This window comes from Trichosurus vulpecula, chromosome 4, assembly GCF_011100635.1.
Source record: "Trichosurus vulpecula isolate mTriVul1 chromosome 4, mTriVul1.pri, whole genome shotgun sequence".
NCBI lineage: Eukaryota > Metazoa > Chordata > Mammalia > Diprotodontia > Phalangeridae > Trichosurus > Trichosurus vulpecula.
The window spans coordinates 131,126,606-131,147,500 of NC_050576.1; the positions used below are offsets into that span (position 1 = coordinate 131,126,606).

The 20,895-nt window shown below is 41.8% G+C and overlaps 2 protein-coding genes across 6 annotated transcripts in view; one reads left to right on the forward strand and one right to left on the reverse strand.

The window, feature by feature from the left end:
* The window catches only part of TMEM63A (transmembrane protein 63A), an 82,105-nt gene that overhangs the window by 53,043 nt on the left and 8,167 nt on the right, over positions 1–20,895 (reverse strand). For 2 of the 5 annotated variants that reach the window (XM_036753456.1, XM_036753450.1), the window contains exons 1-2: positions 12,651–12,716; positions 11,546–12,253 (exon numbers count right to left, since the gene is read on the reverse strand). The gene's annotated coding sequence lies outside the window, so the exon portion shown is untranslated. Of the gene's footprint in view, positions 1–11,545; positions 12,254–12,650; positions 12,736–17,742; positions 17,845–20,895 lie in introns of those variants that run through there. The other 3 variants (XM_036753455.1, XM_036753453.1, XM_036753452.1) reach the window with 2 other exon arrangements.
* On the forward strand, positions 12,673–13,821 carry LOC118845530 (cathepsin L1-like). The gene is given in 2 exon segments (XM_036753457.1): positions 12,673–12,823; positions 12,826–13,821. Coding segments are annotated over 2 exon segments (981 nt in total). The 5' UTR covers positions 12,673–12,687; the 3' UTR covers positions 13,671–13,821.

Sequence of the window (20,895 nt, forward strand, 5' to 3'; positions counted from 1 at the left end):
TTATTTACCACGCCCCCCATTTGACTGTGAGCTCCTTAAGAACAAGGACTGTCTTTTGTCTTTCTTTTTTAACCCACCCCTCCAGTGTTTAGTACAATATCTTTATTGACTGAATGCCACTAGGACCTACAGTTCTCAGATAAGAAAGCATGTGGATAGAAGGAAGGAGGTCCCTTTATTTACTAGAGCAGGGAGGGAAGTGGTTCTGATAACTTTGGTGACTTAACTATTCTTGAGTATTAACCTAAATAGAATTTTAATATATCTTCCTCATTCAAGATTCTTATAAAAGCTACTTCAAATTATCTTGGGGTAGCGAGTCATGTCAGAGGGCATGGATTTTTTTCTTCCTATTTGTTTGCTTTGTTAGTTTGGACATTTTTTTTTCTCTAATGTAGAAATGGCTTGGATACAGATGAATAATAAATAAAATTCTTTCTGGAAGATTTGAACCTAAAATGCAGAGTAAAGTGTTAATATTCTTCTCTTCAACACTAGAAAGTTGTTCTGTGTAGTATGCCTTTTGTATAATTGACATAATGTTGGCCAAGATCCAACAATAAAAATCATCAGACAACCCCAGGAATAGAGTTTTCAACCACTTTTCTTATTGCCAGTGCTGCTAACTGTCATTTCTGTCCACTTTCAGTCTCTTCAGGAAAAAGAGTGAATTGATCCTAAGATTAATTAATTAATATTAAACTAATAGCTTCCAAATCTAGTTCATTGAAAAGAACTGAAACTAGAGGCAAGAAACTGAAAAATAGAGGCAAACCCCATCATACCTTCCTGGATTCTCTGTGGAGGGCATCTCTGTCCTTTATTTGCTGTGAGGCATTAAACAAGGCACTTAACATGTATGGGCCTTAGTTTGCTCATTTATAGGATAAAAAGGTTTAGATTAGAATGCAGTTAGAATTTCATAATTATGAATTCAGCATATAGAGCAGAAACTTCACCTGTGGAACTTAGACTCCTCTTATCTGAAGAGCAAAGAACTCACCCACAAAAAATGGGAAAATCTTAGTTGAAAGGAACATTTAAACTTTGAAAGGCCAGAGATGTGGGCTTCTATAGCCTTGGCAAGAAGCTGAGCCATTAGGTGTTTTCCCCTGAAATCCACAGGTTCCTCCTTCAGGCACAGACAGACAAATGGGATTCTCAGAAAGCTAGTGTTCCCACTTCTAAATTCTCAGGACGTCCAATGGGAATTCCCGGTCACTCTTTGCTCTGGATCTTGTTATGTATTTATTCATGGGACATTTCCTTTCAAAGCTGAGCTACGTGCTCCACTGGACAGAGCTCCTTAAAGTCAGGAAGAACTGAGTTCATATTAGGCTTCAGATACTTATCAGCTGTGTGACCCTGGACAAGTCATTTAACTCTCTTTGCCTCAGTTCTTCATCTGTAAAATGAACTGGAGAAGGAAATGGCAAACCACTTCAGTATCTTTGTCAAGAAAACCTCAATGGGATCAGGAAGAGTTGAACAGGACTGAAATAACTGAACATTTTGGCTCTTTAGGGGAGAGAAAGGCCCTCCAAAGGTTGCCTAGTCCGTTTCTGTGTTTCTCCACACCTCAAACATTCAATGCAGATAGATGACTGTTTAACTTTATGGTGTCTAATAATTCTCCACTAGACTTTGTAACTGCTTCATAATAGTTACCCAAACTGGGGCCTCACACACAAGGGCTAGAACAGTCCACACCAGGGCCTTGTACCACCCCAGACTCAGATCCAACACTGCCCAGACCAAGGTCTTAAATGCCATGCCTTAACCTTAACCAAGTACTGGATATCTTCTGGGAGTGCCTGGCCCCTTCCTCACTCACCCCTATCTAAGGATTAAGCCAGAGAACTGAGACAGTGTGTGAGCCCCTGGAGCCCCGGTCTCCAGGTAGTTACTGATCCAGATGACCAACCCCAACAGCCCACTCCCAGGTCTCTAGTGTTTAAACACCTAGTCTCAAAACAACTCTCCTCACAGGACCCAAGAGAAAGGAAACCTCAATGAACTACTTCTTCCTATGTCTTCTGCCTAGCAAATTCTCCCCTCCCACTTTCCTAATCTCTGAGTCAGAGTTATTGTCTTCTGCAATAAAAATTCATCTCCTTCCAGGTCCACCCTGCCCCTCCCCAGTCTCTTCTTCTTTTCCCTTTAAATGCTGGTCTGATCAAGTCACTGCCCTAGTCAATAAATTCCAGTGGCTCCCTACTGCTGCTAGGATAAAATACAATCTCTATTTGGCTTTTAAAGCCTCCTCTGACCTAGATCCCATTATACGTTACCCCCTTTCCTGCCCACTAGGATCCAGCCAAATTGGCCTTGCTCTTCTCTATGACACTGCATTTCCATCTCTGTGCCTTTCCCCAGCTGTTCCCCATGCCTGCAGTGTATTCCTCACACACCCCAGCCCTTAGAATCCATAATTTCCTTCAATACTCAGCTAAAGTGCTCTTCAATAGGAAACTTTTCCTAATTTTCACAGCTACTAGGTCCTCCCTGCCCTCCTTCCCCAATTTACTTGTATTTATTTTTTATATACCAATATGTGTATGTCTTCTTCAGCCAGCTTGTAAGCTCTTTGAGGGCAAGAAAATTAACTTGCCTTTGTATCCTTGTAGCCTACCAGAGTGACTGGCACATAGTAGGGTGCTTAATAAATCATTGTTGATTGATTTCATTGTACCCTCTTCATTCTGTAATGCTATATGTTTTTTTCCACACTCTTTCCATCTTCTTGTGCCCCCCAAAACCTGGCCCTCTCCAGAAGTCGTTGATTCCTTGGTCACCCTCTCCACTACTGGTTGCTTATTCTCTCATACCCTACCATCTCTGGCACACCAGGTTAGAAGTCAACATTGTCGAGCAAATGGAACCAGCCTCTACCCTGTGGGTGGCTAGAGCTGAACAGAGCAGGCTAGAGACAGGAGAGTCAGGAAGCAAAGAGAAGTTTAATTTCAAAGTGAGAGAAATGGCTTTCAAGCAAGGACATGTGTGCCGGGGCCCCACCCCTATTGGGGGTGACCGACTTTAGTGTGGCCAAATCTCAGTACTTATACCAATGGCTGTGCAGTGAGCTGTAGCCCTGACAATGAGGGATAACAGCAACAATATGAAAAGTTTAATTCATGACAAGGCTTCAAGACCAGAACATGGGTACTGCAGGTGCTTGTCCAAGCTCAGAGAACACCTGCTGCTGGTCAAAGCAATACATTAATTATATGAAACAATTCTGGGATTTTGCTATGACTGAGTTTTAACAACAATGTTGCTAGCAGCTGCTGTGGAGGCCAACAATAAGAGCACACAGGAGGGCTGCTAGCACAGGTTCCTTGATCCGCTTTTCTAAGGAAAGCAACTTTAAGGGGTTAGAAATTTCACTTTATTTAAACATACATATATCATTCACTTAGTTCTGTGGAAAAAGTCAGCACCCTGAACTTCAGAGCAAATACAAACAGAGAAAATATAAACAGATCAACAGACAGGTTTTTGTCCGATCAAGACATCACATACATAGTTACCAGAGAGAGAAGCACCAACATCTGGGCTTTCAACCAGGGAGGCTTCAATGGCTACCCAGAGTCTCATCACCAACATTCTTCTAGAGAGTGTACCCCCAAAAGTAAAACTCCACCTCAGAGTTCATATACCCTGTTCAGGGCCCTGAGGGCTCAGAGCCTACTTAGCAAAAAGGGTGTGGGAAAGATTTTTAATCACTAGCACCCCATCATATACATCGTTTCCAATCAATGACTCTTGATTCAAACAAAGACAAGACTCAAAGACACCCGATTGCCTCAGTGCTGAGAAGCACTCCAAAACAAAAGACAAAAGGTCCCACTTTACCTGCCCATTTCAAACAAAGGCAAGACTCACTAAAGGCACTTGATTGCCTTAACATTCCAAAAGAGAAAACAGCAACAAAAAGTCCCACCCTGCTTGGCATTACACTGAGATCATCCAGAGGGTGAGCACAAAGGATTGTTGTTATGCCGAGCTCAGGGCACAGCTTGCTTGTTGGGCCTTAGCTCTGGAAAGCAGGGTGTCACTTAATATCTTGACAACATATTCTTTGCTCCCCACTACTACTTCCAGATTCTCCTTCTGCTACTATCACACATCTCTTCTCCTTTCTCCTTATGTTCTCTCTCTCTCTCTCTCTCTCTCTCTCTCTCGGGCACACTCTTGCTCTTGCTCTCACTCTCTGGCTCTCTCTCATTTTCTTTTTTTTTTCTTTTTTTTTTAGGGGGGAAGGCAGGTCAGCTGGGGTTAAGTGACTTGCCCAAGGTCACACAACTAGTAAGTGTGTCAAGTGTCTGAGGCCAGATTTGAAATCAGGTCCTCCTGACTCCAAAGCTGGTGCTCTATTCACTGCGCCACCTAGCTGCCCCTCTCATTTTCAATCTATGTCCCTAACTACTGAGTCTTTACTTGTTGTCTACTAACATGTCCAGGTCATTGGATGATAGACTTAGAGCAGGCAGAAACCTTAGAAGTCAGCTAATCCAAATTCCTTCATTTTATAGATGAGTTCATTGAAATTGGAGAGGTTGAGGGGCAGCTAGGTGGCACAGTGAGTAGAGCACCAGCCCTGGAGTCAGGAGGACCTGAGTTCAAATTCAGCCTCAGACACTTGACACATGTACTAGCTGTGTGACCTTAGGCAAGTCACTTGACCCCAATTGCCCTGCCCCCCCAAAAAAAACACCAAAAAAAAAAAAGAAATTGGAGAGGTTGTGACAGAACTAGCATTTCCCTAAAGCAGCTTCTTTCCTCCCAACCCACAAAATAGGGAGACTTTATTTAAAAGAAGACAAAACTGCCCCTAGGATCTGATTGTCCCCAGCTTCCCTGAGACAGCTTCTTGGTCATCTAAGGGCACAAAAAGTCTTACCCTATGGAGTCTGGGCCCTTCAGACTTGGTGAATTTGTGAAGACCTTCCAAGTTACCATGTCTTTTACCATCCCTTGCCCTGACAACTAGTCATATGTATACAAAGGAAAGGGGGGGGGGACATATAAAATGAAATAAACCTCCTTTTGTTGACTATTCAATGGCTCATCAGTGCCTCATTTCATCCCAACATCGAACATGAACTAAGAGAATACTAGCATTAGAACCACCTCCAAATGTATTTTGCATGACTACACATGTATAACCTATGTCAAATTGCTTGCCTTTTCAATGAGAGGGGGAGGGCAGGGAGGGAGGGAGAGAGAGAAATTGGAACTCAAAATGTGAAAAAAGAATATAAAATTGTTTTTACATGTAATTGGGGAAAAATAAAATATTAAAAAAGATTTTAGATAAAAATGTAAATATATGGATGAATAAATAAGTATATATGTATAAAAAGAACCACCTCCAACAATGGTGCTTTGTCAAGGGTCACACAGGTAATGTGTATCTTAAGCAGGACTTGAACCCAGATTTTCTTGACTCCAAGTTCAATACTCTATCCATTACACACTGCTGCCTCTCCCTTTTTAAGGTAAGAAAAAAGAAAGAAAGAAAGAGGGAGAGAGAGAGAGAAACAAAGAAACCCTCACTTGATTCTTCTCTCTCAGACTACCATGTTATACTTCTCTTCCCTTTCACCACCCAATTTCCAGAAAAAAATTACCTACACTCTGTGTCAATTTCCTTTCCACCCAGTTCCTAACCTCTTGCAAGTAGATTTCCAATCCCACTTCCCTAGTGAAAAATTCTCTCTCCGATGTAACTAATGATCTCTTACCTGAAATTTGATGGCCTTTTCTCTGCCTGTGGAGCTTTTGGATCCATAAAACACTACTGGATACTCTTTTTTCCCTTGGTTTTTGAGTCACGTCACTGTTATCTTCTGATTCTTCTCCTGTTTGTCTTACTACTCCTTCTTTGACTCTTTTCCTGAATATTAATATTATTCCATCCCCTGGGCCTTGTCCTAGATCCTTTTTTTTCTTTCTCTATACACTCTTCCTTGGTAATCTCATTAGCTCCCATGGATTCAAGTATCATCTTTATACAGTTGATTCCCAAATCTATGTATGCATGTAGCTCTAATCTCTCTCCTAAACTTCATTATGTCTTCTGGACAGATGGCATCTTAAACTCAACGTTTCCAAAAGGGAACTCATCTCCCCACCTCCCACTCCTCACACCCAAACCTGCCCTTCTTTCTAAATTCCACTATTTCTGTTAAGGGCATAGACATTTCTCTTGGTCACTCATGTCCTTAATCTGAGCAATCAAAGATGCTTCTTCCTTCTTCATCCCCTATATGCATTAAGGGCAGCTAGGTGGTGCAGTGGATAGAGTACCCATTTGGAGTCAGGAACACAAATCTCCCTGAATTCAAATCTAGCCTCAAGTACTTACTAGTTGTGTGACCCTGGGCAAGTCACTTAATCCTATTTGCCTCAATTTCCTCATCTCTAAAACTGAGCTGGAGAGGGAAATAGCAAACCATTGCAGTCAGTATCTTTGCCAAGAAAACCCCAAATAGAGTCACAAAGAGTCAGTACTAAAAACTACTAAACAACAAACAACACTTATTTGACAAATTCTGTCAGTTCTATCTCTACAACATGTCTCAAATCCATCCTCTTATCTCCATCCATACAGCCACCACCCTTGGTTTGGTCCTTAACACCATTTACCTGGATTATTATGATAATCTTCTGGTACAGAAGAAAATTAGAGTCTGGTAGGCATTCAGCTTCCCCTTCCACTCCTTCCCATTTTGAATCCATCTCCCAAATAATTGCCAAAATAATTTTCCTAAGGCCTGATCATGATATTACCCTGCTCCAAAAATTTTCAGTGGTACTTTATTGTTTGTAGGATAAACTATAAACTCCTCAGCTTGGCGTTAAAGGCCCATAAAAATATGACTCCAACCTACCTTTCCATTTTTATTTCTTACTGTTTTGCACAAACTCTACATTTTTGCTAATCTGAATTACTAGTGATTCTCTTAATTTGATATACCATCTCTTTCTTCTGTATTAGCACAGACCATCCTCTACACGTGAATATACCCCTTCCTAATATCTGTCCTTTTTCCTTTACAGCTTGAATGAGATGGGAGCAAGCATCTATTCTTTTTTGTGACATGGAGCAGCAGCATCTGCTCTGCCACTGATTCCTAAGATCCCTAGCATGACCATCTGACTTATTTATATAACCTAAGGACCCCTGAGTCTTGCCTTCTGCCCTGCAGCTGAACTTTCTTTTGTGTGTTGTCTCCCCAAATAAGAATATAAGTTCCTTGAGATCAAGGGCTCTCTCTATTTTACTTTTTGTATTCCAGTGCTTAATATGGTACTTAGCACATAGTAAGCACTTAATAAATGCTTTTTCATTCATTTGTTATTTCATTTATTCATAAGCTTTATAATCTTTTGAGGTTCAGTTTGGGTGCCAGATCCTTGTTGAAGCCTTCTCTGATTCCCCCAGTTGCTTGTTTTCTCACTCTTCATATTACCATATATTATACATGTCACATCTCTTTGAAGCCACCAAGCTTTTACAACCTGGTTTGTGCTCAGTGCTAATTGAATTAATGCTTGCCCTTTACAATCTGCCCCCACCTACCTTTTCAATATTATTAAACATTGATTCCTTTAATTTCCCTATCATCCAATCAAACTGGCCTTTTTATTGTCATATATTACACCCCATTTCCTTTCTTAGTGCCTTTGTGATAGCTGTTTCCCCATGCCTAGAATGTGCTCCCTCCTCATCTCTGCTTCTTAGAATCCCTAGATTCCTTCAAAACTTGGCTCAAGGGCCAAGGTTGTCCCTTATGTCCCAACTGCTAGTGTCCCCTCTCCCCCCACCATACTCCCATCACCAAATATATATGTGGGTATACATGTTCTCTCCTCAATAGAATATTAGCTCCTTGAGGGCAAGGACTGTTTCATTTCTGTCTTTGTATCCCTCATCCCTAGCACAATGCCTTAATAAATACCTGTTGATTGATGGACATTCACAAATGTATTTTTTAAAAAAGACATCAGTGAATGGAGTTAAAAGCAAAAGACATTTAATTAAACATTATAACAAAATAAGTGACAAAAAGATTACATCCATATACAGAGAGGTACACTGGCCTGCATGTTAGTGTATTACTATTCGGAAAGACCTATGGTTGGGGAATGCAGAAGTGTAGGAAATACACTTAGAACAGGCACACTAAGCAACCAGGCCACTAACAGAAAGAGAATGCACTAGTCAGAACAATTAATATTCCTAAGGAGATATCTCCCTTGGAACAATTCTCTGCTCCCAGTGCTGCTTCTTGCTCCCCCGGCATGCAGATGTCCTTGGTGAACTACCCTCTGAGCTGAGCTAAGGCCCTCTGCTGAAGCGGTCCTTCCTCTGCCAAGCCGCTCTCCGCTGCCATCTCCTGGCCGTTAGCTGCCACGCAGCTTTTTCTCTTACAAGGGAGAAGAGTTCTATTCTGCTACTTTTAGCTCATGGTCCCAGGACTATTTCAGTTCTTTTGGAATATGTACCCTAGCCTGTGCCACCCACCCAGTTATTGAAAGAAACTGTTAGTCACTCAAGTCTATTTATTAACTCCCTTGTTGCCACCTCATCTTGCCACTCTGGGGTGCCATTCTTGACTTAGAATGAGAAAATTCTACTTAATTTCTTTGCATTCCCGAGATGCTAATTGTGGCCCACGAGAATTTCACCTCAGAAGCAAGACTGAGAAGAACAAGGTAGAACTAGCAAACTTTGTACTGCTTCTCTGTTAACAAAATCTTTGCCATTCTTATATGCTAATTGTATACATATTAATAATCATGATTATAGCTAATATTTGTGTAGCACTTACTCTGCACCAGGCACTGTGCTAAGCATTTTATACATGTAGCCTCCAGCATGCTGTAAGCTCCTTGACTGTTTATTTCCATCTTAGTAGATGCTTAATAAAAACTTGTTGATTTTGACTATAAAGTTCCTGGGTATTGTGATAGAGATGTTGGGTAGGGGAAAGGAAACAGGGTGGGACAATTGAGGAATGGAAAGCAGAAGGCAAAGAGTCATGTCTGAAGTGGAAAGAAGCAAGGACTAATTTATTTATGGGCAGAGTTGGTTTGTGCTCAGTGCTAATTGAATTAATGTTTTCCCTTCATAGCCTGACTCCAACCTATCTTTCCAATCTTATTATGCATGGTATAGACTTAAAGATATGTCAAAGGTCAAAAAATTCTGGGTGTGAGATTAAAAATTCAGAAGAAATTTTGAGTTTAATAAACATATGACTTCATCTTCAGAAGTCCTTATCCAATCCTAGAGTTCACATTCTTCACTGCCTAAAACAAAAGCAGAAAGTCCTCATTCTTCTCTTCCCTTCCCTCATAGCCAGGCCCGCAGACTTTCCCTGTAACATGGCAATTCTCTCCTAAGGAAAATTTGGTACTTGTCCCTGCCAGTCATTAGCAGGAAACATTTGTGCCTTTCAGATGGCTGAAAAGGTACAGAAGCGTTAGGTTTAGAGCAGATCTAGCATATGTGGCTGTCAGCCTTTGAAAACTGACTTAGCTACACAGTCTCATAAATATTAAACCATCAATCCATATGGTGAGAGGAAGCTTAACAGTTGTTACTATCCACCCAGAAAAGTAAAAGGCCATGGGCATCATAATAGGGCAAAACTCCCAAGGTCCACTGTTATCCTGCCTTTACCAGAGAAACCTTCTCCAAAAGCATTCCTGCCAGTTCCCTAAAGTTTTGTCTGTTTGCCTACATGCTGACACAGGTTCTTGGCCTAGGTTTCAAACTAAACTCCTTCAGCATCTTGACAAGCATTTGAAGATAAGGACAGTGAAAGCGATTGCCCCTTACATCCAAGCTAAGCCATCTATGCTTAGTTCTGTGGTCTTTGCTGGCTCAGGACAATGCCCAGGCTTGGCTGAGATACCCAGGAGGCACAGAGAGGGCATGGAAGGTTCTCCCTTGGGACTGGAAAAACTAATCAATTTTATAAAAAGATAATATTTTCTAGAAGGAGGTAAAATGTAGAGAGATTCCTTCTCTTCTTGGGTCTCCAGACTATTCAGTTGCTGTCTCTGTTAAAGAACAAGGTTTTCTGCAGAAACTCCGTTGCTTCTTGTGTCAGGATAATAGCAGTGATGATAAGGATGATAGCAGCAATAGCTAGTGTTCATACAACACACTAAAGCTTGTGAAGTGCTTTACAAATATTATATCATTTTATTCTCACAACAACCCTGGGAAGGTGCTCTTATTATCCCCATTTTATAGATGAGAAAACTGAGATAGACAGAGATTAAGTGACTTCCCCTGGATCCCAACTATTAAGTATCTGGGGCAGATTTGAACTTGGGTCTTCCTAATTCCGGGTGGAGCAATCCATCCCACTTAGCTGTCCCTAGCTTCCTCTGATCAAATCTATCTAATAGGGAACAGAATTGTCATAGGATCATCCCATTAACACTATCTTTTCTGTCTCCAGGAGACAGTATACAGGACTAAAGGAGATTCTGTTTGGGGGCATCATTAAGAGACAGTGATAGAATTCCAACTGAATGCTTGGCACGATATCCCAAGAATCCATTTCCAGTCTTGGGGAAAAAATTAGGAGTCAGGAGACTATACCATCCTGATGAAGACTAGTCTGTCTGTGGCCCGTTAGAGGTAGCCGTTGCCCTGGAGGACAACAAAGACCTGTGGTAGCAGAACTGACCAGCATCCAACATTTTGAAGGAGATAGACATTGGGTGCCAGCCTCACGTACGTGGGCATAAAATCTAGCATATGCCCATTCTTTTTTGAACTCTTATAAGTGTTGTCTTAGCATTAAATCCCTATAGCTGTACCCCAAACCACACTGCTTTGCTCTCCCTTTTGGACTTTGTCACAGATCCTGGTATTGCTTTTGCTCTGGACCCTGCTTTCTGCCCCGGGCAGTCAGAGACATAACTAGGGTGCTATGACTTTGCCCCTGGGTGCCAGGATTTAGAAGGCCCTTAACAATACTTGCACTATTTCAGCCAGTAGAAACAATAGATCTCAGCACTTAGTTAGCAATAATTAATTAAAATGCAAGGCACTGTGATGTAGTTGTGCATGGTGAGCTAAGCTGTCCTCAGAGCCAGGAAGACCTGTGTTATAGTCCAGCCTCTGCCACCTAGTGGCTGGGTGACCCTGGGCAAGTCACCAAACCCTTCAGAGCTAGAGACAACTCTCTAAGGTTTTCAGCTGACAAACAGATGTAGAGATGCATGGGTAGAGGGAGCTTTCTCACGGAGAATTTCCTTTGCCACAGATTTGTCTCTACCTCCCTCCCTTGAAAAAAAATAGTTCAAATAGGATGCTACTGGATGCCATACTTCCTCCCTTTGTGAGCTCCCCCTAGCTCTAGCTAGCCCACCTTCCTCCCCCAATAGGCACTCGACTAGTAGATTCGCAATGTCCAAAGGTCTCTTCCCAGATAGGTCTCTTTTCCCTTCCACAGCTCAATTGAATTTGACTTAAAAATCTCAGTCATTTAAGGATATCTTTCATACCACTCACCTCAGAAACATTTTATGATGCTTGTTTTTTCTTGTGCCATGATTGTTGATTTTGGTTCTTCCTCTGGTCCCTCAGATCAGTTTCTTGTATCTCCATACCTATCCTGGCTTATACCATGATGCTTTGGTACACTAACCTCCCAAGAACTTCCCACCCAAACTTTCTCTTATTCCCCAGATATGGAGGCTTTAACCCAAATCATGGAACCATCCAGCCTCAGCCATGATACATCCTATCTCTGAGGGTTCCACCTGAGAAGTCCACAAGGAACATGTATGATCTTTCCTTCCTTCTTTATTCAGGGTGGGGCTGTTTCTGAACCAGATTGAAGTCTGAAAACAATGAAAAACGCTTTTTATCACCCAGGAGAGATGGAGAGAATCCTCTCCAGGCTGGTATTGCAATGGGCATAGTATTAATGTTTGGTAGTAAGAAGGGGAGTCATGAGATAGAGACAGAGCAGGTCCTTTAGACCATCATCCTTCCTGACTACACAGCCTTTTCCCCTGAATGTGGATTCCAAGCAATTTAAAGAGATTTGTGGGGAACTACAATTACAGACTTGCCCCATATAACATTACCCACCGAAACCAATCTTATTTTGCAATAATATGATTAATGTATCGTAAGGAAACCCCACTATGATGTCCTTCAAAGTGATGGGTGATGATTGTCTCCCTGTTGGCATCCACTGTGAACCTCTTCTCCCTTTGGTAGAAAATAGTAAGTCTAGTCAACCAGAAAGCAGTTGTTGGCAGACTAAGGATAATTATAAGGAAAAACTTAAAAAACAAAACAAAACAATTAGAGCTGTCTTAAATTGGAAATTCAGGAGGCAGAACGTGGATGGATGGTACATCAGCATATTGCAGATGGAATCCCTAGATTGTTATGGATTGAACTAGATGACTTCAGATGTCCCTTCCAACTCTGAGATTCAAGGTAACTTCCACCTCTGCTGTAGAGAAGCGAGGAAGGGAGAAAGAAGGGGACAGAAGGAAAAAAGAAAGGAGAAGCTAGAAAAGAAGGAAAAGGGAAGCAAGAAGGGGAGAGAAGGTGATCTCCCACTAGGACCTTCAAGTTTCATTAGAGGTCTGGTTCTCACCAAGTCCCACCGCTGCTGAGCCGCTCAGGTTTGAAGCATGAATTTCTACCTCTGTTTAGCTTCCCTGTGTTTGGAGATAGTAGCTGCTACTCCACAACTTGATCAGACTTTAGATGTTAAATGGTACCAATGGAAGTCACAACACAGAAGGACCTATGGAGCGGATGAAGATAATTGGAGGAGAATTTGAGAATGATTGAAATGCACAATTGGGAGTACAGTGCTGGCAAACATGGTTTCCAGCTGGAAATGAACAAGTTTGGTGATATGACCAATGAAGAATTCAGACAGGTGATGAATGGCTTTAGACATGACAAATTTCAAAGGAAGGCCAAAGGAACTCTGTTTTGCGAACCTCTGAAGATCCCTAAATCTGTAGACTGGAGAGACAAAGGCTATGTAACTCCTGTTAAGAATCAGGGTCCGTGTGGTTCTTGCTGGGCATTTAGCACAACTGGTTCCCTGGAAGGCCAGTGGTTCCATAAGACAGCCAAACTTGTTTCACTTAGTGAACAGAATTTGGTTGACTGCTCTAGGGATGATGGCAACGAAGGCTGTAATGGTGGTTTAATGGATAATGCCTTTCAATATGTGAAGAAAAATAGAGGCATTGATACAGAGGAATCCTATCCCTATGTTGGAACGGATAGAGACTGTTGGTATCGGCCGGAATGCTCTGGTGCTAATGTCACTGGATATGTGGACATCCCATCTGGGCAGGAAAAGGCTCTTGCAAAGGCTGTGGCATCGGTGGGTCCCATCTCTGTTGCTGTTGATGCAGGACATCCATCCTTCCAGTTCTATCAGTCTGGTATTTATTATGAACCAGAATGCAGTAGTCAACAGCTAGATCATGGTGTGCGGGTTGTGGGCTATGGTGTCAAAGAAAATGGAAAGAAATACTGGATTGTCAAGAACAGCTGGGGTGAAGAGTGGGGCCAAAGTGGGTATGTCTTAATGTCCAGGGACAATAATAACCACTGTGGAATAGCAACAGCAGCCAGCTATCCTGAAGTATGATGTGACTGAAGGAAGACTGCTTCACAGAGAGATGGGACTTGACCTGTATCATTTGGGATCAAACACTTGAATTGCCCAGGATCCAAGTTGTAATTTGCGTTTCTTCTGACGTTTTTACATTTGTGAAATATAAACACTACTTTGTTATAAATAGCTTGTAATAGTGCTTAATTCAAAGACAGAAATTTTCATTTTAAAATTGTATGTATAAAGCTTTACCTTTTAAAATAAACCTTGATTCACTATAAAAAAAAAGAAGGGGAGAGAAGAGGAAAGGCAAAGGAAAGGGATAGAGGAAGAAAGAAAAGGAAAAAGGAGGGGAAGGGAGGGGAAAGGAGGAGAGGGGAGAAGGGAAAAGGAGAAGGGAGAGAAAGAAAGATAGGGAAAAGGAGAGGAGGGAAGGGGAAAAGAGGAGAAAATGTTTCTAGTTTGGTAGGATCTCATTTTATCTCCTCTCACCCCAACCTACCTCTATTTTAGGCATTTAGATTAGAATTTTGATGGCCATGCAAGAGCACGTCTCCCACTTATAACACTGTTGCTATGGAAATAACTGCCCCCTATAACATTATTTCACCTAACAATGTTTTCTTGGACTTTCATGAAACCAATTAAGGACATCACTGAGCACATAGACAGTGGTGGGTAGTGAGTCACTGACCAAAGGGGAGCGGGGAAGGAGAGAACTGATTGTGAGAATGTTTAAAAGAGGGGATGGGGGAGAACTTTATTATCTCTTCTATCAGCTGCCCTTTCGACTTGCTGCCACGCTGAATGGGAGGCATTAGAGGCCAGCATGAGCTGATCACAGCCAGGGAGGGGGAGGGAGGAGGAAATTTCCACACATTCCGGCTCAGAAATCTGAGTTCACTGCTAGTGGCAAATTGTGAGAAAGGCTTTGCTTCAACTCAGATCCTTTTTTGACTTTTGTTGACCCTTGCTTGAGCCCAGACTGTCAATTCCCTGAGTTCCCATGTTCAATTGGGGAGTGGGGAACAGGGAGGAGAAGAGTGTGACCCTCCTTTTGGGCTAGCTATAGTTAAGAGTAGAGCCAAGATTCAGAGCCTGTACTGGTGGGGAAAACTCCGTAGCTGTTGTCCTAGCTTTATCTGCTTCAGGTTTTAAGTAGAGAAAAAGGTATGTCTCCTATATATTTTTCCTTTTAACTCTAAGAAAGTTTATACAACATTCTAAAGACTGAGAGACCTACTGTGCTGCATGTCAAGCCCTGGGTGACTGGGTCCAATGAGTTCTATACTGTACAGGGCCCAGCAAACTAAGTACTCAAGAACATGAAAAGACTGTTCTAGCTGCACCACAGAATTGTCTCCTGAACAGCTAATATCCTAGCAAAAATTGCAGTTAGAAAGGGACCTGCCCAGCTTTCCTTTCTGTGGGAAGGTAACACTCATCCTTTGTCCATTTAGACTTCCTGAGGCTTCCAGATAACAAGGGGCAAATATGTGGGCAACTATGCTATAGCCTCCATTCTCATAGCTTCCTGTTGGGCCTGTCTCCCAGCCTACGGTATTCAGCTCACCTCCTCACTGCCCACAGAGAAAGGTGGAAGAATGAATTCTGTTCTCGCAATTTCACTCCAACTTGGGCTGCTAAGCATCTGGTTGGGAAACAACACCAGGAACTAGTGCCAAGGCAATGCAGTCATAGAGGGGGTTGGTTCAGGCACCGGGCAGAAATAGTACTTCCCTTTTTATTCCTTTTCTCCCTGTCTCCTTATAGAAACACTGAATTTAATTCCAGATCATTTTACTCCCAGGAAGCTCTTTAGTTTTTAGGCCTCTCTAGCCTATGTAAAACTAAGGATCTTTATTCCCACTCTCACTTTCATAGATGAGTCTCAGGTCCTGGATCTTGGCTACATCCTGCCTACAGGTTTCTAGGGGCACCTCTAATACTATCAGCTTGAGCCTCCACTAGTATTCTCTTCCCTATCCTCCCACCCCATTATCATCCAATGGCTTCCAAAGATTTCACATTAAGGTTTTTGATTAATTAATTGAGATGTGTTTTTACCTGATTAATGTTATTTATCAAAGTTAAAATGGTTTGAGGTAGTTTTGCTATAAGGAATGGCTCTATGTGGAGGGGGAAGGGGAAGAGAAGGGAAGAACAGAGGGGTAATCTAGGCAATGTAAAAGCCAATTATATCAATAAAAATCCATTTTTAAAAACAACCCAAAAAGCATATTCAATCCCATTGCTCTCACTAAAATAATAGAACAAAAGGCTTTTATACCATTAATAAATATTTAATTGTCAAAAAAGAAATTGTGTTTCTCATGGTCTGTAACTTCCGCTTTCTTCACTCTCCCTTAAGTGTTAGACCCAAACCCAGCATCATTTGACTGGCAGCCCCAGCATGATACTTCAGAAGAACCCTACACTACTTATGCCCCCTCATATACATTAGGACTGAGGTGAAACCCCAGACTCCTTCCCTTTGCATGACAAAGGAGACAGCTCAAGGGGTGCCCTACAGCCAGAGGAATAATCATAGTCCTAGTTAAAAAAAAAAAACAAAAACAAAAACAAAAGCTTCTAATCCACATCCTGTTTGTTTGGCTTTAGCCTGCCTCTGCTGTGAAGTAACTATATCTCTTCAGCAGAACCTATAAACCACCCTACAATCCACATTCCAGAAAAAGGGACCTGTGTCTTCTGGAATGGTCATGGTTCTGAGGGACTTGCCCTGGGTCTGACTCTGGACTCCTTTTCCCCTAGTATACGTTCTATCCTCAGATATGCTGTGTCAGTCTTGAGCTATCTCCCCATCTTCCCACCAGTGGCACCAAGGAATGGTGGATAATACACTAGACTTTAAGTCATGGGTTCAAATACTGCCTCCAAAGTGTCCCAATCAGATGTTGCTGGGAAAGCTACTTACTTTCTAATTCTCAGTTTTCTCATTTATAAAATGGAAAATAATTACAGTACCTAACTAAAAGGATCAACTGAAGTAACAGATTAAGTGACTTGCAAACCATAAAGGGCTGCATAAAGGCTGGCTTATTCTTAGGTGGGGAAAGGGGTTTTTTGTTTGTTTGTTGTTTTCTCTAGTGCATTTAGTCTTCAGATAGCAACCTAATTTAGGGATGGTATAGGTCTGAATTCTAATCTGGAACCAACATGACACAGTGGAAACAACACTGGAGTCTAAATCAAGAGACTTGGTTATAATCCTGGTTCTTCATTTAAGGAGCAGAGTCACCTTGGACAAATCACTTCAACTTCTTGAACCTGTTTCCTCATTTGTAAAATGAGGTGGGGAGTAGGGGTTGAACTAGATGATCTTAAGCGTCTGGCTTTGAGCTCTAAAAGCCTATGATTCTTTGAAGAAGGAGAAAATGGCTAGCTTTTGATAAAAGTATTGTACCACAAACAACACCATAAGAAGATGAAGTGGACTGAGATATAGAAATGATTGCAATGAGACAGGAAACAAGTTAGTTACACAGGTAGCTGTGTACGTATAGTCACTGACTGCTTAAGGTCAAAGTCAATATTAAAATGAAAGGGAAAAAATGAGAAGCCAGTTTGTCATAACAACAGTTTAGAAAAAGCTGTCGAAATCGAAAAAGGATAGTTTCTCCAGTCTTTTGTTTCCCCAAAGAGTCCTACCCTTCTGGCATAGATTGTGACTAGAGCCTGTAGGGATGAAAAATTAAGCAGAGGATGCCCAAAGCCATTGTCCACTGAAGCAAGGGCTCAGAGGCACTATAAGGTGAAATTCCTTACCAGTGGTGAGTTAGAGACAGTCCTTTCTTCCCAGGACTTGTCCATTAACTTGTCTGTCTAATACATGTCTAGTCCCAGGTAATCTTAGGGAGTGCCTTTCTCCTGTTTGCCCTCCTCCTTACTCTGAGGCTCCAATGCTTCCAACTGTCTATCCATAAAAATAAGACGCCAAACTCTGGCTCCCTACACAGGCAGCTGAGCCAGAAGCATCTTTCTAGGCAACAGCTTTTGGAAAGCTTCTGCCCTTGCCTTGGTTTAGCAGCTCTTTACCTAGTGCAGAAGGATGGTCTGACAGCATGAGGTTCCAAACACTGACCTGGGCAATGTGGGCACTGCTCCTTGCCAGCATCAGAGCAATCCAGATAGAGGAGCTCCAGGAGAACCTGATAAGGCAGTTGTACTTCACCAAGTCTTTATCCTGGAGAAGAGAGATGAGAACCTGGTCATCCCAGACCATGTTAGGCCCCAACATAGGTCTGATGAAGCACAGCTCTGAGGCACCTTTCTTCTGTGAGAAGAGGTACAGCTAAGAGCACTGCAGGTAACAGCCCTCTCCAAAACCTTGTCCTTGGCAACTTGTTCTGGGGCACTGACTCACCCTGAAAGTGATGGGCTTAGTACCACTCTCTATTACCCAGACTTTACTTGGGGTAGAGAGAGTCCTTGACATGGGACTTCCAGGTAAAACTCAAAGGATTGGGTGGGGAGGGGAAATGACCTTTAAGGGAAGATTTGGCAAAAGAGCCTGGGGTGGAGATGGGAATGGTAATCAATGAGGAGCTTGGGACACAGGAGACCTAGGCTCTCTTTCCAAATCCATCCCTTAATCCCTGTGAGACCTTTGGAATGTTGCCTAATCTCTCTGTCACTTTTACTGAAATGGAGGTAATTACATATTGGACATTTCAAACTGGATGTCCTATAGGGTTTTCAAACTCAGTTCGTCCAAAATAGATCTCATTGTCTTTCCCTCCAATCTGCCCTTCTTCTAAACTTTCTTATTTTGGTTGGAGACACTACTATCTTCCACATTCAGTTTTGAAACCTAAGTGACATTCTCACCTCCTTACTCTCACCCCACATATCCAATCAATTGTCAAGTCTTACTTATATCCCTGCCCCCAACATATCTTACATCCATCTCTTCTCTTCTCTACTCATACAGTTTCAGTTCAGGCCCTCATTGCCTCTTGCCAGACTACTACAACAGTCTCCTCCTCAAATGCATCATCCTCACAGCTGCTAAATCCTAAGTGTAAACCAGATTATATTACTCTCTACTCACCTACCTCCTGCTTATCTATGGGGAAAACAAAAAAAACAAAACCTGTTGCAAATATGTAAGGTCAAACAAAAAAAATGTCCACAGTAGCCATGTCCAAAAAAAAAAAACCACTTCAGCTTGCACTGTGACTTCATCACCTCTATATCTGTTTCTGTATCTATTGTATGTTTCACATCCTGAGCCAGGCCTGAATTGTGGTTGGTTCCATTGTGTTGATCAGAGTTCTTAAGTCTTTCAAAATTGTTTTTCTTTACAGTATAGTTGTTATCGTATGAATTATTCTCCTGGCTCTCCTAATTTCACTCTGCAAGCATTCATACAATTTTCACAAGTTTCTCTGAAGTCAACCCCTTCATCATTTCTTACAGCACAGTAGTATCCCCTTAGGTTCATATACCATAATTTGTTCAGCCATTCACCAGGTAATGGCCATCCCATGGGTTTCCAATTCTTTACCACCCCAAAAAGAGCTGCTATAAGTGGTTTTATATATATGAGCCCTTTCCCCCCTTTCTTTGTTCTCTTTTAGGTATAGACCTAGTAGTGGTATCATTCGGTCATTGTTGGTAGGCCCAGTTTAAAAGCTTTTTAGGCATATTTCCAAATTGCTTTTCAGAATGCCTGGACCAGTTCACAGCTCCAACAACACATTAATGTATTTGTTTTCCCACCACTCCTCCAGCATTTATCATTTTCCTTTTTTGTTAACTTTACCAATCTGATCAGTATGAGATGGTACTTCAGAATTGTTTTAATTTGCATTTCTTCAATTATTGGTGACTTAGAGCACTTTTTATATGACTTTGGAGTTGTTGGATCCTTTAGCGATAGAAAACATGGCTTGGGAATGTATGTTATGATGGTAAATTGCAATGTATAGAACAAAATAGAGTATTGGTAAACCAATTTGGAAAGTGAGGGAGTAGGGGGCAGGCAGCCCTGGAATCAGGAAGACCTGGGTTCAAATCCGGCCTCAGACACTTAATAGCTATGGGCAAGTTACTTAACGCCATTGCCTCCGAAAAGAAAAAAGAGTGGCATCCTTAATAAGTGAGTTCAATGTGAGGATGGTTCCAGTGGCTGTATATGAGAGACAAAGTTAGTGATCCAACATATTCCAGTGCAAAAGAATGGAGCTAAGAAGCACTGACCATGTCATAGAACTGGGTATGATAGACCATGGGAGAAGTAGGGCCATGGCCTTATTTCTTGCATAAATCAGACAATTAAGCTGTAATAAAAAGCCTGTAAGGTTAGAATCTCTACAGCGACTTCTGAGTTCTTCACAGTTCACAAGGTGTTTTTCAATAGTAATAATAATAGCTAGCATTTGTATAACTCTTTAAGGTTTGCGAAGATTTTTATGTATGTTATTTCCTTTGGTCCTCACAACCACCTTGTAAAGTGGATGCTACTATCCCCATTTTATAGATGGAGCTCAGTGAGGTTAAATGACTTACTCATGGTCACGGAGCTGCTAAGTATCTGAGGCAGAATTTTAATTCAAGTTTTCTTAACTCCAAGTCCAGTGCTCTATATTCACTATGCCCCCAGCTGCCTCTTGAGCCATTTAACTTTCTTGAGACTTAGTTTCCTTAGCTGTAAAATGAAGGGGCTGGATTAGATGACATCTGAGATCTCTTTCAGCTCTGAATCTATGATTCCAGATCCAGCCTTTGATACTTCCTGGCTACGTGACCTTGGGCAAGTCACTGAACCTCTGCTGACCTCAGTTTTCTCAATCATAAAATGGGGATAATAAATGAACTGACCTTTCAGGATTATTGTGAGAATAAAATGAGGTAATAATTGTGAAGCACTTAGCCCAGTCCCTGGCACATAGTAGGCATTTAATAAATGCTTGTTTCCTGCCTTAACAACTTTATGAGGTAGATAGTACAAGTAGTCTTGTCCTTATTTTATGTTGGGTTCAAAGGAGGTAGGAAACTACGACACGGTGTAGTTACCTGTGTCTATCATTGGGAGCAGGGTAAAGATGTCACTTTGCCTTAGGTTTGAGGGACTGTGACTATTCCTGTCTTCCTCTATTGTCTTCTCCCTTCTCACCCCACCTCCCTACACTCCAGGAAAAAGATTGGCCTTAGCTTCTTTGGCCTCTCTGTTGTCTTCCCACTTCTCCAAATCTCATTGATTCATTCTTTCTAGTTCCCTCTGGGATCAGCA